Source organism: Quercus robur, chromosome 10 (assembly GCF_932294415.1).
Source record: "Quercus robur chromosome 10, dhQueRobu3.1, whole genome shotgun sequence".
Lineage (NCBI taxonomy): Eukaryota > Viridiplantae > Streptophyta > Magnoliopsida > Fagales > Fagaceae > Quercus > Quercus robur.
The window spans coordinates 29,157,398-29,172,085 of NC_065543.1; the positions used below are offsets into that span (position 1 = coordinate 29,157,398).

Here is a 14,688-nt window from a genome sequence, read left to right on the forward strand (position 1 = left end):
TTGGGTCCTAGTTACAATCTACCAAATGTACATGGCTTTTTGTCCTAGTCACATTCTACCCAAAATAAACAAAGATAAGACTAGATCTACTTAACCAAATACTTAAATCCAGAGGCTAGGTTGTGGAATGGGAAGGTGTTAAGCACCCATTCCGCCTAGATAGAGTCTGTTCTTCTAGACTATTGTGACTAATGTACTATGTTATGCATGTCATGAATGATGTGTCGAACATGTTAATAAATCAAATCACACAAATTTATTTATGAATGAGATCTCTTCTTTTGTTTAAAAAATTCAAATCTGTTTTGGTGACTAAGAAAATTGATTTTGGTTTGTAAAAAAAATCAGATCTACTTTTATATGTGTAAAAAAACGGTTTTGGAAGAGAAAAGTCAGATCTGTTTTTATTAATAAAACACAAAGTCTTTTGGTTTGTTAAAAAGTTCAAATCTGTTTTTTAAGAGATAAAAAAAATGGTTTTTTATGTAATAGAAAAAATCAGATTTGTTCCTATATTTGAAAAAGACATTTTTTTTATGAAGAGGATCTCATTCAGAAAATAATTTCACGTTACATGACTCAAACAAAACAAACGACAAAACAACAATTCATGATCTCTTTCTTTATTTCAAAAATCTGCATATGTTTTAAGAAAAATCAGATTTGTATCTTAAGAAAGATACAAATCAGTTTTGATGTGAGAAAAATTTAGATCTGCATCTAAGGAAGATGTAGATCCCTTTAATTTTGAAGAAAAATTCAAATTTGTATCTAAGAAAGATGCAGATATGTTTTATTTGAAGAAAAATTCAGATCTGCATCTAAGAAAGATGTAGATCCATTTTATTTGAAGAAAAATTCAAATTTACATCTAAGAAAGATATGCAGATCCGTTTTATTTGAAGAAAATTTCAGATTTGCATCTAAGAAAGATGCAGATCCATTTTTAAGAAAAATTTAGATCTGCATCTAAGAAAGATGCAAATCCGTTTTATTTGAAGAAAAATTCAGATCTGCATCTAAGAAAGATGCAGATCCATTTTTTATTAAGAAAAATTCAGATCTACATCTAAGAAAGATGTAGATCTGTTTTTATTTAAGAAAAATTCAGACCTGCATCTAAAAAAGATGTAGATCTTTTTTTATTTCAAGAAAAATTCAAATCTGCATCTAAATGAGATGCAAATCCGTTTTTAAGAAAAATTCATATCTGCATCTAAATGAGATGCATATCCGTTTTTTGGTTAAGAAAAATTCAGATCTACATCTAAGAAAGATGTAGATCTGTTTTTTAATTTCAAGAAAAAGCATTGATCATATGCAAATTATGGGAACTAAGAAAGAGATCATAACAATAAGGAGAGAAATTAAGAACATGTTTTGACATAATAAATCAACAACTCATGATATGAAAAAAAACTAAACTAAAAATATAGACAAACAGATATCATCACAATAAGAGAAGCATCAGGAAAAGAAAAGGCATAATCAGAAAACAACCTCTTGTATGGAGCAATCTTTTTCTTTAGAGGATATTTTAGGGTTCAAAGAAACTTGTTTAGCTATCTTTAAAACCTAAAAACCCTAATTCTTGTAGCAAATCTCAGAAAGAATCAATTAATCTCAGCAATTTGTGAGTCTCCAAAACGTATGCCTCTTAGAGCGTAGAAAAAAGGTGCTGAATTATGAAGTTCAGTCTTTATTTATAGAGGCCTAAGGATCCTAAAAAATAAGTACGGACGATGAGGGTTTAAATTCATATGCATCCTTTTGCGAAAAGATCAAAAAGGGTATGTATAATTGTCACCTGAAGGCCGTTGGGCCAAAACTCGAAACATGGGAATTGGCTCTTGGAGGCCGAACGCATTTTCGTGTTCAGGTGCCATTTGGTCTCTCCTTTTAGGGTTTTTTGGCCGGTCCTTGTACCTAGACACGTTTTCATCCTCCATTTACAACTTTTTTTTGTCTCTTTTCTGGATAATTTAGGCTTTTTAAGAACAATTATCTTGTAGATAACTACCCTAAAATAAATCTGGATAAAGTTCAGATCATCTACAATTTTAATGTTATCCAATCATCCCTTTTATTCCCATGCATGCATCCCTATTTTAAACACTAATTATTAACCAATCACGGAATTATTTAATTAATTTTAATTGTTTAACCAATTAGAATTAATTTAAATAGACCATGTGTGGTCGATCCTACCTAGACATAATGCATGTTGACTGTGCAAACTTGATCATGTGAGATCTTTCGATCTGATGGTCCGATTTGAAAACTGGAAACACCGTTGCGATCGTTAGAATCTCAAGATCATTTTTATGATATGCAATGAATGAATTAATGCATGTAATGCAAAGACAAAATGATGCATGTGATGAAATTATGATTTTTGGGGTACATGGATGGTTATTCAAGTCATTCTCCTTAATTAAATCATGGTTGCAAAATCAAGTGTCTACAGGGATATTTAAAGATCTTAAAGTCAAGTTGGCTGCCTTTCATTTGGATAGGGATGTGAACCAATGGTGGCAACAAAGGAAGAAGGTGTATCGCGAGGAGAAGATTGAAATCACTTGGAAAAATTTTTAAAAGGAGTTGCTGGTCGGATTTGGGGCAACTGAGGTGGAGGATTTTGATGAGGCTTTGTCTTGAATATGTCAAAGGGGGACACTTAGGGACTACCAGCAAGAGTTTGAGAGACTAGCTAATCAGGTCAATGGTTGGCCTCAAAATGCATTGGTGGGAGCATTCATGGGTGTTCTGAAAGATGATATTGCTTTAGAAATTTGTATGTTCAAACCAAAAACACTCTCAAAGGCTAGTGAGTTAGCCAGAATTAGGGATGAGAGTGTGGATAAACAACAACGACAAAACATTGTAGATCAGCCACAAACAAATGAGGCATCCTTGTTAGAATAGAGTGCCAATCCAACCAACACACCTAGACCAATGAGTCAAACAAACGAAACTGGAAGTACCAAAAAAATTTCTTCAGAGGAAATGCAACAGCGGAGGGAGAAAAGGCTATGCTTCAATTGCAATGAGAAGTTCACATCAGGACATTGCTGTGCAACTTCACAAGCCTTTGACATTGAAGTTTGTCCACATCAAGCATTCTTAGAAGGCAGCGGAGATGCAGCTTGGGATGACAAACCTTGTGGGCAGGGTCCAACTTCATTGGGGGGGGGGGGGTACCATGTAAATGTCTCATAAAAGTCCTACTGTTACCCAACCTTTAAGAGTACTTATTGTTTATTCTTATATCTTCTACTAGTTATCTTATCATTATTTGAGTAGTCCTAATTATCCAGGTATCTTATCTCTACTTGAATAGTTATCTAGTAATTATATCTAGTTATCTTAGGAGAACGTTTCTCTTTAAATAAACGTTAATGGCATTAGGCCGTGTGTGGAGGAATTTTCAATTGTATAATGGTTTGTCCTCCACCCAAAGGAAGTCTTTTATTAATTTTCATCTCTGTTCCTATCAAGATACATCCTGGAGAAGAGCTTGTTATATAGAATAAGGATTCTCTTCAATCCAAGCAATGAAATCATGAATACATAAAGCTTGTTTCGCTAGAATATGAGCAAGAACATTGCCCTTCCTGTGGATATGAGAAAATCTTACACTACGAAACTTATAAGAAGAAGCTAACCTCCATAAATCATATGAGCAACAAAGGCTGGAGCTGGAGGAGAATCACTTTCCAACACAAGATCTTTAATCCCGATTTCTCTTGCAAAGACCAACCCAATTACAAGGGCTTTAGCTTCAATCTCAACTGCATCAAAAGGAAACTGAAACTTCTTGCTCAACCCAGCAATAAAGTTTTCTTCATGATCTCTAATGACAACTCCCACACTAGCTTCATTTTTAATCTCAAACATAGCCCCATCCACATTAGCCTTATAGGAAGGTCCAATTGGGGGAAGCCATTTTGACTCTAAAACCTAATGATCCTTCATTGAAACCTCCATTGCAGTCTAATACTCTCTTAATTACTGCTGACACCAATGTAACACTTGCCAACCATTTTTTTCTTTTGCCACCATGTAAAACATCATTCCGATTTGACCAAAGTACCCCAACAATAGTTATTGACATAACAACATCCTATCCAGACCACTAAGCCTCCATTAACAAATACCAAAGAAAATCAACCAAGTTTTGAGAGTGCAATAAGTGTAAAGACTGAAACAAATTAGATAACTGCCATGTTTCTTGAGCCTTAGGACATTCCCAGAAAGAATGAACCAAAGATTCAGACTTTAATACACACACTTCACAAGTATCATCCAGGAGAACATGACAATGAACCAAATTTGCTTTTGTTGATAGAATATCTCGAGCAGCTCTCTAAGCATTGTGTCTCACCGTATGAGTGGCATTAATCTTCCAAAGCTTCCTAAAAAATGAATGCGTATCTCCCCCGTTAGAGGTAGAACCAGCTTGGTCATTCTTGTTATGGTCCATAGCAATCTTATAAGCACTACTTCTAATGTGAAGAAACCATTGGAAGTCACACCTAGATTTTTTTATCATCTGGAAACTGATTGCTTAGAGGCATCCCTTCGATAATTTCAGCTTCAAAAATGAGGAATTTACTTCTAATCAAATCTAAATTGTAGCACTTATTTGTACTATCAATAAGATCACTCACCAAAGATATCTATGGAGTTAAACTTCTTGGAGAAATCACCTTTGACATATGTGTATCGCCTTGTCTATAATATGATTTCCTTGCTATGATGACATGTTTATTGCCATGCTTGCGTGGCTACTTTGTTTGATTCATGATAGAGTTTTACATGTTAGGGTTTCTTTTGTATTTGGCTTGCTTGCTTTAGGATGATAAGTACGTTGTTTTGGGATAAAGATGCCATGTTGTATGCTTAGATGTATGTTAGTGTGTGTGTGAGTATAGATGCAAGTGTTGAACATGCTTTTAATAAGGTTAAGATGTAAGACACAATGATGGGAGGCCAACCTCAGGGTTGGTCGATCTTGGATGCTTAACACCTTCCCAAGAGAGGACCTAAACTCCAAACCCATACTCTGATAGTAAGATCAAAAGGTCATTCCTTGAAAGGACGTTATATTTATAATTCTTAGACCACATAACTAGGTGGCGACTCCCCCACTTGTGTCCATAATGATGCATCATCTTAGAAGCCACTACAACATTATCTATGATTAATTTTCCATGCAAAAAAGTATTTTGTGGGTCTCTCATAATTTTTGGCAAATTTTTTTTAAGTCTATTGGTAAGGGTTTTAGAGACAAAGTTGTAAATCACATTACGCAATTTTTTTGTTTAGAGAGTTTCAACCTATGGCATCCACTCTTGATGATAGCTCTGTCATCAGACAAAGACACTAATCCATTGGGACGGGGCCACCACAGTAGGTGTGGAGAGTATCAAGGGTGACGAGCCTCTTCCAGGAGCTTTGTGTGAAAGGGATGTCCAACACGCGCCTGAGGAAATCTTCTTGTTCAGGGGTATCCATTGGCAATTCTTTAGCTGAAAATAACATAGAGCATGTTAGTTTGATGAAAATTAAAAACCAACAAATCAATAGGAGTGACGAACGACCTATCAGACTTATTCAAAATTCCCCAGGCATGATTATAAAAATCGCCCACGGTGTCTTGCCCGTCAGGTTTGCACACCTAGTTAATCCCCTGGACAAAGAAAAATCTACTTTTCCGCATATGGTTGGAGTCAAGCATCCCAGACACTAACCTTAAGGTAGCCTGACAACAAACAAAGTTATAGAAACCCCAAGACGAGGCTATCTTTGTGATTTGTAATATTAAAAGAATTCCTCAACTGTTTGGGAACGGTTGACCCACTTAGTTGCCCTCATAACACCTTGGCACCTATGAAGTCCTCTAGGCGTTAGGGGTTATCTAACAGATGGATTTGCCTAAATAATCTGCCAACTGATGATGGAGATGGCTAAGAGGCAACCTTAACCCCGCAATGAAGGCCTTTCTCCCCTTTGACAGCCTTCCTTATGGGAATGTCGTCGAGTATCTGGAACCGAGGCCTAAGCTTGCTAAAAACCTCCTTCGTCATGCTCACTGGGAAGATATTGACTGACCATATGCTAGGGAGGATGATTTTTCTGCTAATTTGCCCCGACGATTGGTTTCCTCCTCCTCCAAAGGAGAATCTATCGATGACTCCCTCTTAAAGATAGACAGCTCATTAGATGTATACTCATGTCCTGATGAATGAGACTCCTCATCACCAGATTCCATGCGGGTGGACACAGAATGTTCACTTGTCGCTTCACTACTTTCTGACATTCTCTTGCCTACAAGCGACGAATGAAAACTGATAATCTACTCACTCACTCCTAAGCATAAGATCAATAGATTTATCAAAATGAAATAAAATAAATAGAAAAGGGGGCAAGGAACTTACGTAGAAATCCGAATATGGGATAGGTCAGTAGAGAGTTCAAACCAAAAAGAGCCAATGAAAGAACAAAGAGAGCAATGAAAGCTAAGGGGCGACAAGAGAAGATCTCTGGTTTGAATAAGAGAAGGGATGTGACTATTTGAATTAACTGTCGGACCGTGTGCCTTACCAATCCATCCAACGACCAATTGGTGAAGGATGAGGGGGTACAAATCTTTTATAGCATTCGATCGCAGACCAAGCCCATTGGTATTGAAGCGAATTGTGAAATCCCTCATAATCCCTCCCTCACAATGCGGCTCCAACGACTTGAACCTATGACTAGGCTCTAATACCACTTATCGGACCGTGTGCCTTACCAATCTATCCAACGACCAATTGGTGAAGGATGAGGGGGCACAAATCTTTTATAGCATTTGATCGCAGACCAAGCCCATTGGTATTGGAGCGAATTGTGAAATCCCTCACATTAACCAACCATGAATCGCCACGTGTCTTGTACCTCCTTCAAAAGACCTTTTTACCTCTAATAAATAAAACTCCAAGAATGACTAATTAATGACGAGAAGATTCTTTTTAGATACTCTGTAGCCCATCGGATGTCCCGACAAACGACAAAGTAAGGGGTAGTTGATAAGGACATTTTTATTTGGACCTATAAAACTTGTTGCCCTTCGGGATCTATAGACTCCACCTATGGGTCCTATAAGGTTATGGACCCGTCAGACTACATGGGATGGATCCTATAATGTCATAGACTCGTCGGACTACATAGGTCGGATCCCGATGAGTCGGTCTTCCTTTAGAAACCCTACCATTACCAAGCGATTATCGATATAACCGATGGATCAAAAGGCCTTGACTCATAACAATGGATAGAGGTAGAACCATGCCAACGAGCAATGACAAACCCCATGAACGAGGTAAGCAAAACTGACAGATGAAGACATAAGGCCGATGGTTGATCTGTGGGATCCACAAGCCCTTGTATGCTCACCACTCATAAATCCCTACATGGAAATAACTTGCATGCTATGCTCAAAGACCCTATTCACACATTTATGTCTTCCCAATATGAGAAGAAAGGCCCTGGGATCTCTAAGCATTAACTCCATATCTTCCACACAAGGAAAAATCCTATGTTCATGGGATCTTGGTTGTTCCTCTGCCACTAAAAAAGCACCAAGCCTCCTCATACCTAAGGTACGCAGAAAATTCCTAGCTCTCATACTATTGAGTTCTTGGTGATCTTTTCTTCATTGACTTAACCTTCAGAGAGTCTTTGGCCAGCACCCCGCCGATGCTTTTTATGAGTTCTTGGTTTTCTTGTTCCTCATGTATCCCATTGGAGCACTCGTGGACAATCAGCTCACTAATAATAATTGTGCATCATCACTAAGCATGCAAAGATAGATCAAAATAATTGAAATAAAAAAGACATGGTAAATATGTGTGCGATGTGTGATAAACCCTAATCTAAGAGCATATTCTAAAAATTTGCAATAAACACACAAAAACAATGTAGTCAATTTCTACAAATTTACAATACCATTAAGTTATAGTGTAACTAATTATTTTTAAGGTATTGCATATTTGTATAATCCTTATCATTTCCATAATCAACATCATCATCACAAAAATTGGCATCAACAATATTCAAATAGAGTTATCATTAGGACCGAACGCCATAAAAATTGAGATGAATTAAAATATCCATTCCTGTTAGTAAATAGTACAATATATAACCCTGGACAAATAATTTGCTAAGGAGATAAAATATATATACACCAGACAAACAAATCTTTTTTTCAAAACAAAGTATCCCACAGCTTACTTAAAACTTAAAAGTCACACCTCAAAGTTGGTAATTTTCCCCCTATTTTTATCAAATGAAATGACTTGACACATATATAAGCATATTTTAGCAACTTTGATAAAGTTCTACACTATGCCCTTTTTTCTTTTTTCTTATTTTCATATTTTGTTCTTTGTTTTTTCAACAATAAGTTAAATTTGATTTATATAACAGCCTAATGTCTCGCATGATATGCATGAAGATGTTGATCAACAACGGGATGGTCTCTATTCAAATGTGTAAGCAAAAGTCTTGGATGCTATTATTCGCACTTTCCACAGGAGATGAAAAGCTTACATTGTTTATCTTGTGTTTAATTTTTTATTCACGAGACTTTTAGCTTTACCTTTACCCTATCAAGATATAGGTACTGATGAAGTATGAATTCGTCTTTCTCAGTTGAACTCCTTGCCAATACAGATGGATAATGTGAAGCTAGCAACAGTACGGATCTTGCTAAAAGAATAGGCAAACTTGGGGCACACCAATGTAGTGTGTGATAAAGAGTCTCTGATGCTCTAGTCAGAAAGATGAAAGTTCAATCGTACATAAAATCAATATAGGCTAAAATTCTCTTGTGTATTTGTTGTGTACCTTAATACCTTTGTCTATTCTTTGTGTCTTTTTTATAGGTCATTTTCCCTATTTATGGGATTAAATGCCCTTCTTTATGACTCTGGATCCATTGGCAATAAATGGCGGGATGTTAGAGATTTCAATGATCTTCTACCTGTTGGTCCGTCGGTTACACCTTTACTTGTCTGGCATGTTAACTGATTATCCGTGTCATTTATGGGAAACTTGTTTAATGTTTGTTGTAACTGTCCATCCCCTGGACGATGGTAGATTTCTTCCTCTTCAGGTTCGTTTTTAATTACTTCATGATATTAATATATTTTCTTGTGTTTGCTTGAATGATTAGCAATGTTCATGAAATTTGAGGTAAATATATATATATATATATATATATATATATAAGATATTAAATCTAGGGATGCAATGAGGGAGAGACAACGATGGGTCTCTCTTCGAATGTGCATGTGAATGTCTTAGATGTTGTGACTCAAACTTTTCACGGGATAAGGGAAAGTTTACTTTGATTATCATACGACTGAATTTTTACTCAGGATACCTTTTTGCTTGTATAGTATGACACATATAATTTACGGTATGATTAATACGATATACATCTATGTATTGTGCGATTTACAAATATGTTCAATATATATTTATGATACAGTATTTTTTTCACTCAATATGTATCGTGTATTGAATGTTATTGACAACTATGCCACTTATTAATCGACCCAACTATTTAGGTTACACACCTTCACCATTTTCATTTAGGAGATTTTTCTTCATTCCAATTAAAAAACACCACTTTTGTTTTTATCCATATTCAATTAAAAATGATAATCTTTATGAACCTTTTCTATTCCTTTTTTCCCTTTCAAATAGCAACATAAATGTCGAAGTGAACATATTAATTAATCTGAAATAACCCAACTTCAAAGAATCTACAAAAGGAAAAATGAAAAAATTAAATGAAAATAATAATAGTCCTTTGTGCACACAAATGTAGGGCCCATACCATCTGCGACAAATGGGTTGAATTTGAACTTTGAACCGAAGCCACAAAGGGTAAAATTGTAAAGTAAATAGAAATGAGAATAGGGCTAAAAGAAACAACACGTGAGTGTGAGATCATCTATTTATTCATCATCGTAAAAAATAAAAATTTCTGATCTCATCTGAAATGGCTATGGCGGCTGCTACTGCTGATGTCCTTGTCCCGAGGCTGGAAGAAAAGCACGAGGAACTACAAGAGAAGAAGCAGAATTGGCAGATGACAGATGAAGAAAGACAAGAGGAAGAAGACGTCCCCTATCGCGAGAAAGTTGGCTTACCTTTGGATGACGAACTTCAAGAGAAGAAGCAGAAGAAGACAGATGAAGAAAAACAAGCCGTCCCATATCTTAGTGACGATGACGATGACGATGAAGATTATTTTCCTGGTGAGCTCCCTGATATGACCCGTGCAGAATTGGCTTTGTATCATCAACAGGTTGAAGAGAGCGGGGTAAGCAATCATCGGATATAGTGAGTTTGTGCGTGATGATGCTCCCATGAATCTTGTCTCATTCGTCTCTCTTTCTGATTCACAGGGCTTTGATGTTGACGACTTCTCCCACTCTTTCGCATGCGGTAGAATTGAGAAGATGGGATTCAGGGGGGTCATTGATGATGCTGATAAGAAAGAACTTGGTGAATATTCTATGGAAGCAATCCACAAGTACAACACTGATGAGGTCTTTTCATAATCAAACCCCTTAATTAGTTACCTCTATTATTATTGTTATTGCTGTTGGCTTTATTGTGTCTGGGACAATTTCTTGTAGAAGAAGAACTTTAAGTTCAAGGAGGTGGTGAAGGCAAATGTGCAGTGCGTTGCCGGCCTCATGTATTATATTACCTTCAAGGCTGAGGATGCTTCTACTGCTACTATTGAAACCTTTCAAGCTAAAGTGTGGAGGGGAATTGGATTTGTAGAGGTCATATCTACTAGAGTAAAGCCCATCTCTATCTCTAAGCAAGGTAATTTCTTTTTCTATGCTCCATCAAATAAACCTTTGAAACTGCTCCTAAGTCATGCATTAGCTAGGAAAAGCATGATAATGTTTTACATTTGCAATTTCTTTTTTGTATTAATTTGCTTGATGCATTCTTGAGGCTACAATGCTGAGTTAACTTAGTTGGAGAGGAATGTTTGAAAAGGGTCTACTCTCTAATAATACACGTCTTTTAATCTATTGTGCAATTGCTCCTGCTTGACTTGTCTAGATTTGTGGCTTCAACCTTTTAGCATGTGTGCATCGTCTCTGTTATTTGAATGATTACTTGAAAACTACCCTGTTTTTAAAAGAGCTGTTATCATGCTTTGGGAACTTATTGTGCTTGGACTCATAGTTATGATGTATTTGAAACCTTGTATACATTTTATTTGGAAGATCTACCTTCTCTTATTTGCTTTTGGATTTTGATGAATTTAGGCTTAACCTCAAAAACTACTAGTTTCAAAACTTATTCTCAATCAAATTCTTGTTATGCCGGAGCCACTAAGCCACTTTAGTTGTTATTTATGTTTTGGTTGTCATCTTCAGAACCCTATAACTAGCTATTGCAGATTTATATTCTGTTACTACTTTTATGTTCCAGTGTTGCAGGCACCATGATGCACCAAGAATATTGTTAATTTGAAATCTCGAATTTTGGAATTTCACCAATGTAAATCTTTATCTGACTAAAGATTTTGTGGGATTTTTTTTTTTTTTTTAATTACTTTCCTTATTGATGTACTCATTGGAAGCCTATTTAAAATGGCTTTAGTAAAGATTTAAGGTAGATTTTGATGGTTGGAATTTTGTTCTGGAAATTTTTGAAGTGCCGGGTGTTGATTCCAAGCAAACCTAATTGCTGATTCAAACGTGCACTTGTTACACTCCTTCGAAATACCACATTAAGCAAAATGGTGTCAAATTCCAAATGTCAGATGCCCCAACCAATATATCCATCCAATAAAAAATCTAGCACCCTTCTAGGCAAAACCCAAAAACTCCAAATGATCTAAAGACAAAACACCACAACTAATACACCCTCTCACATGAATCAAAAGATGATACACTACTTGGCCACTATTTCAACACATACAATACCTGGCCACAATTTGAAAACCTCTTCTCCTCAGGTTGTCGCCAATATCTTCCCTCACACCGCCATCCAAACATGAAAGGAAACTTGCATAGGGGCCTTAACCCTCCAAATACTTTTTCAAGGAAAGATGATACAGATAGACCCTCTTAGCACGTTATAGTAAGAATGAATATCAAAACCCCCATTTTTCTTCAATTTCCACCAAACACAGTCCCCACTCACAGTAGGAGTATTAGACTCCAACATATGAAGAAAATTCAATTCCCAATAATTGAAATCACCAAGGAATCTCACATATCACTTTTTAATATGTTTACAATGTAAACAGCACCACACTGGTTTACATATGCTTATATTTTATTGTTTGATCCATGTCTTACCTATATGATTCTTTGATATATTCTCTTGTTTGAATACTTTGTTTTTGGCCAGCAAATGCCTTTTTTTTTTTTTTTTTTTTTTTTTTTTTCCTTTTTTTCTGGTTAGAAAATGCAAGCTTATAAATTTTGAACACTACAGATGGAATCTATCTTCACTTGAATTTTTTTTTTTTTTTTCATTTTATTTTCAGAAAAAAATAAAAAAAAATAAACTGTTTCTCAACAAAAGCTTTATGAGATGCCAGTCTGAACTATGGATCTAATAAAACCTATTGTTCTTACTAGATAACTTGGTGATGGACATTTAGTGATAATCTTAGATTTGAAATTATAATAAAGCTCCCAAGGGGTTGAAAAACTTCAAATTGCACTCTGCTTCTTTGCTGCCTTGGCGGTTGTCCGAGTATGAAGGTTTGAAGGTTGGTAAAAGAACATTGCTGAATACCCAAATAAAGATAAACTTCAAATTGCATGCAAGATGCAAGGAGAAAAAAAGAATCATGACCAAATGCAGCATGGGTGCAACTAATTATTGTGCAAGTGAGTAGGTTCCATTTGCTGATGCAGCAAGATTAGGCCAAGGCAGAATCATGATTTGGTCATAGTTAGAATTGATTATTTAGGACTGTGGACCAGCTAGTCTAATAGCTCAAAAATGGCGAATAAGGCACTTGACATAGACTTATTGTTTGGTGTTTTTTACCATATTTTTGTTATTTGCAGGAAATGAAGACTTGGCAATATGCTGTTTGCGAAGTTCATGAAGGTTGCTGGCAGTATTTTTCTATTTAAGTCAAATGGAGGGAAAACACTTTTTAAGTCTGAATTTAATATTATGTATGGTAAGTTTAGGTTGATATTATGTTTTTGAGACTTTTTAAATTATGCATGGATGTTCTACTCATAGGTTGCCGAATGTGGCCTTTTTCATCAAATGTCGAGCAAAGAAAATGCCTCCTTTAGTTTCCTTTACTAAGGGGTTAACTTGACAATATTAAGGATGGGGACTGGGACATTGGAACTACACTTGTCCATTGCGTCTTTGAAGTTGTGTAGTGAGAGAGACCACCACCTCTAGCACGCATCTCAGCAGGACACCCCCAGATCCTTGCTCAAGGCTGCATCAAAGTGACAGTAACTAAATATTATAATAAAATCTTTGTTTTAAAGAGAGGACGTCTGAATCGTTGATAAAAGTCACTAAGGAAAGGAAATGGTTTGATTATAAAATCGTAGAATGAATCTATTGCCTTTTTTTTTTTTTTTTTTTTTTTTTTTTTTTTTTTTAAGACGGATTTTTTAAGTCCATTTTTACCCAAAATCTCAAAATTTTTGAGATAACTTTTGAGATAACTCGGCGACTCTGCTTGTGCTAACTTTCTAAGCAGTCCCAGCTTGAAAATTAAGTTATTCACTACCCCCATCCAAGGGACCCTCCCCCCTAGCCTCTTAGACGCTTTAAAGACTATATATGTTGAGACCAATTCTTCCATAGTTCAGCTTCTTAGTAGAATTTCTCTTGATTCCTCCTAGTTGTTAGTGTTCTTTTCTCTGGGCATTAAGATAATTGTTTTTTACACCCTAGTCTTCCTTAGTCTAGTGTTAATTCTTAAAGTGAAATCCCTTAGTCTAGTTTTGGAACACTTTTGTTGACGAAATTTATCAAATTGCATTTAGATTTTATATTGGATTCTATTTGAATTTGAATATTTTTGCTAAATTTAAAATTCTTGGATTTTTATTTAATGATTTGGGATATGTTAAATTCGAGTTTAATTTCTTGCTGTATTGGTGAACGAAGAAATTATGGCTAATTACAATTAACTCACTTGTGGTTTGGCCGAAGTTTAAATTGCTTATCCGTGGTTTGAAATTTGGTACTTTATTCACTTTAAGTTAGCTCAGTTAGCTCACTTATGTTAAGAATGAAGCTAAATATGTATTTTTGCTCCCATTATAAGTCTCTCTCCTCCCAAGACATAAAAAATATATAATAAAAAAAACAAGGGAAAACAATATCAAAAAGTGAGAGTTTTGTAAAAATTAAGAAAAAAGATTGCCCCACTTGTTCTTAATTTTTATAAAACTCTCACCTTTTGAGTTCGTTTTCCTTGTTCTTTTATGTTTTCGGGGGAGAGAGACATAAAGGGGAAGCAAAATTACATATTTAAACTTATTTTTTTATAGAAGTGGGTTACGGAACTCTAATTGAGTTAACATTAGGTGGGTAAGGTGCCAAATTTCAAACCACGAGTAGGCAACTTAGATTTTGGTTAAACCATAGGTGAGTAAGTTGCAATTAGCC

General features: G+C 35.6%; 2 protein-coding genes across 5 annotated transcripts in view; both read left to right on the forward strand.

Moving 5' to 3' along the window:
- LOC126702087 (uncharacterized) overlaps positions 1-14,688 on the forward strand; it is a 62,100-nt gene that overhangs the window by 26,359 nt on the left and 21,053 nt on the right. The window lies entirely within an intron of this gene.
- The window catches only part of LOC126702086 (uncharacterized), a 61,304-nt gene continuing 56,638 nt past the window's right edge, over positions 10,023-14,688 (forward strand). Inside the window, exons 1-4 of one of the 2 annotated variants that reach the window (XR_007647649.1) lie at positions 10,023-10,372; positions 10,458-10,601; positions 10,692-10,887; positions 13,107-13,235. Coding sequence is in view for 1 of the 2 variants with exons in the window: in XM_050400702.1 (XP_050256659.1) it covers positions 10,049-10,372; positions 10,458-10,601; positions 10,692-10,887; positions 13,107-13,147 (705 nt within the window). In the remaining variant the exon portion in view is untranslated. Of the gene's footprint in view, positions 10,373-10,457; positions 10,602-10,691; positions 10,888-13,106; positions 13,319-14,688 lie in introns of those variants that run through there. The other variant, XM_050400702.1, reaches the window with a different exon arrangement.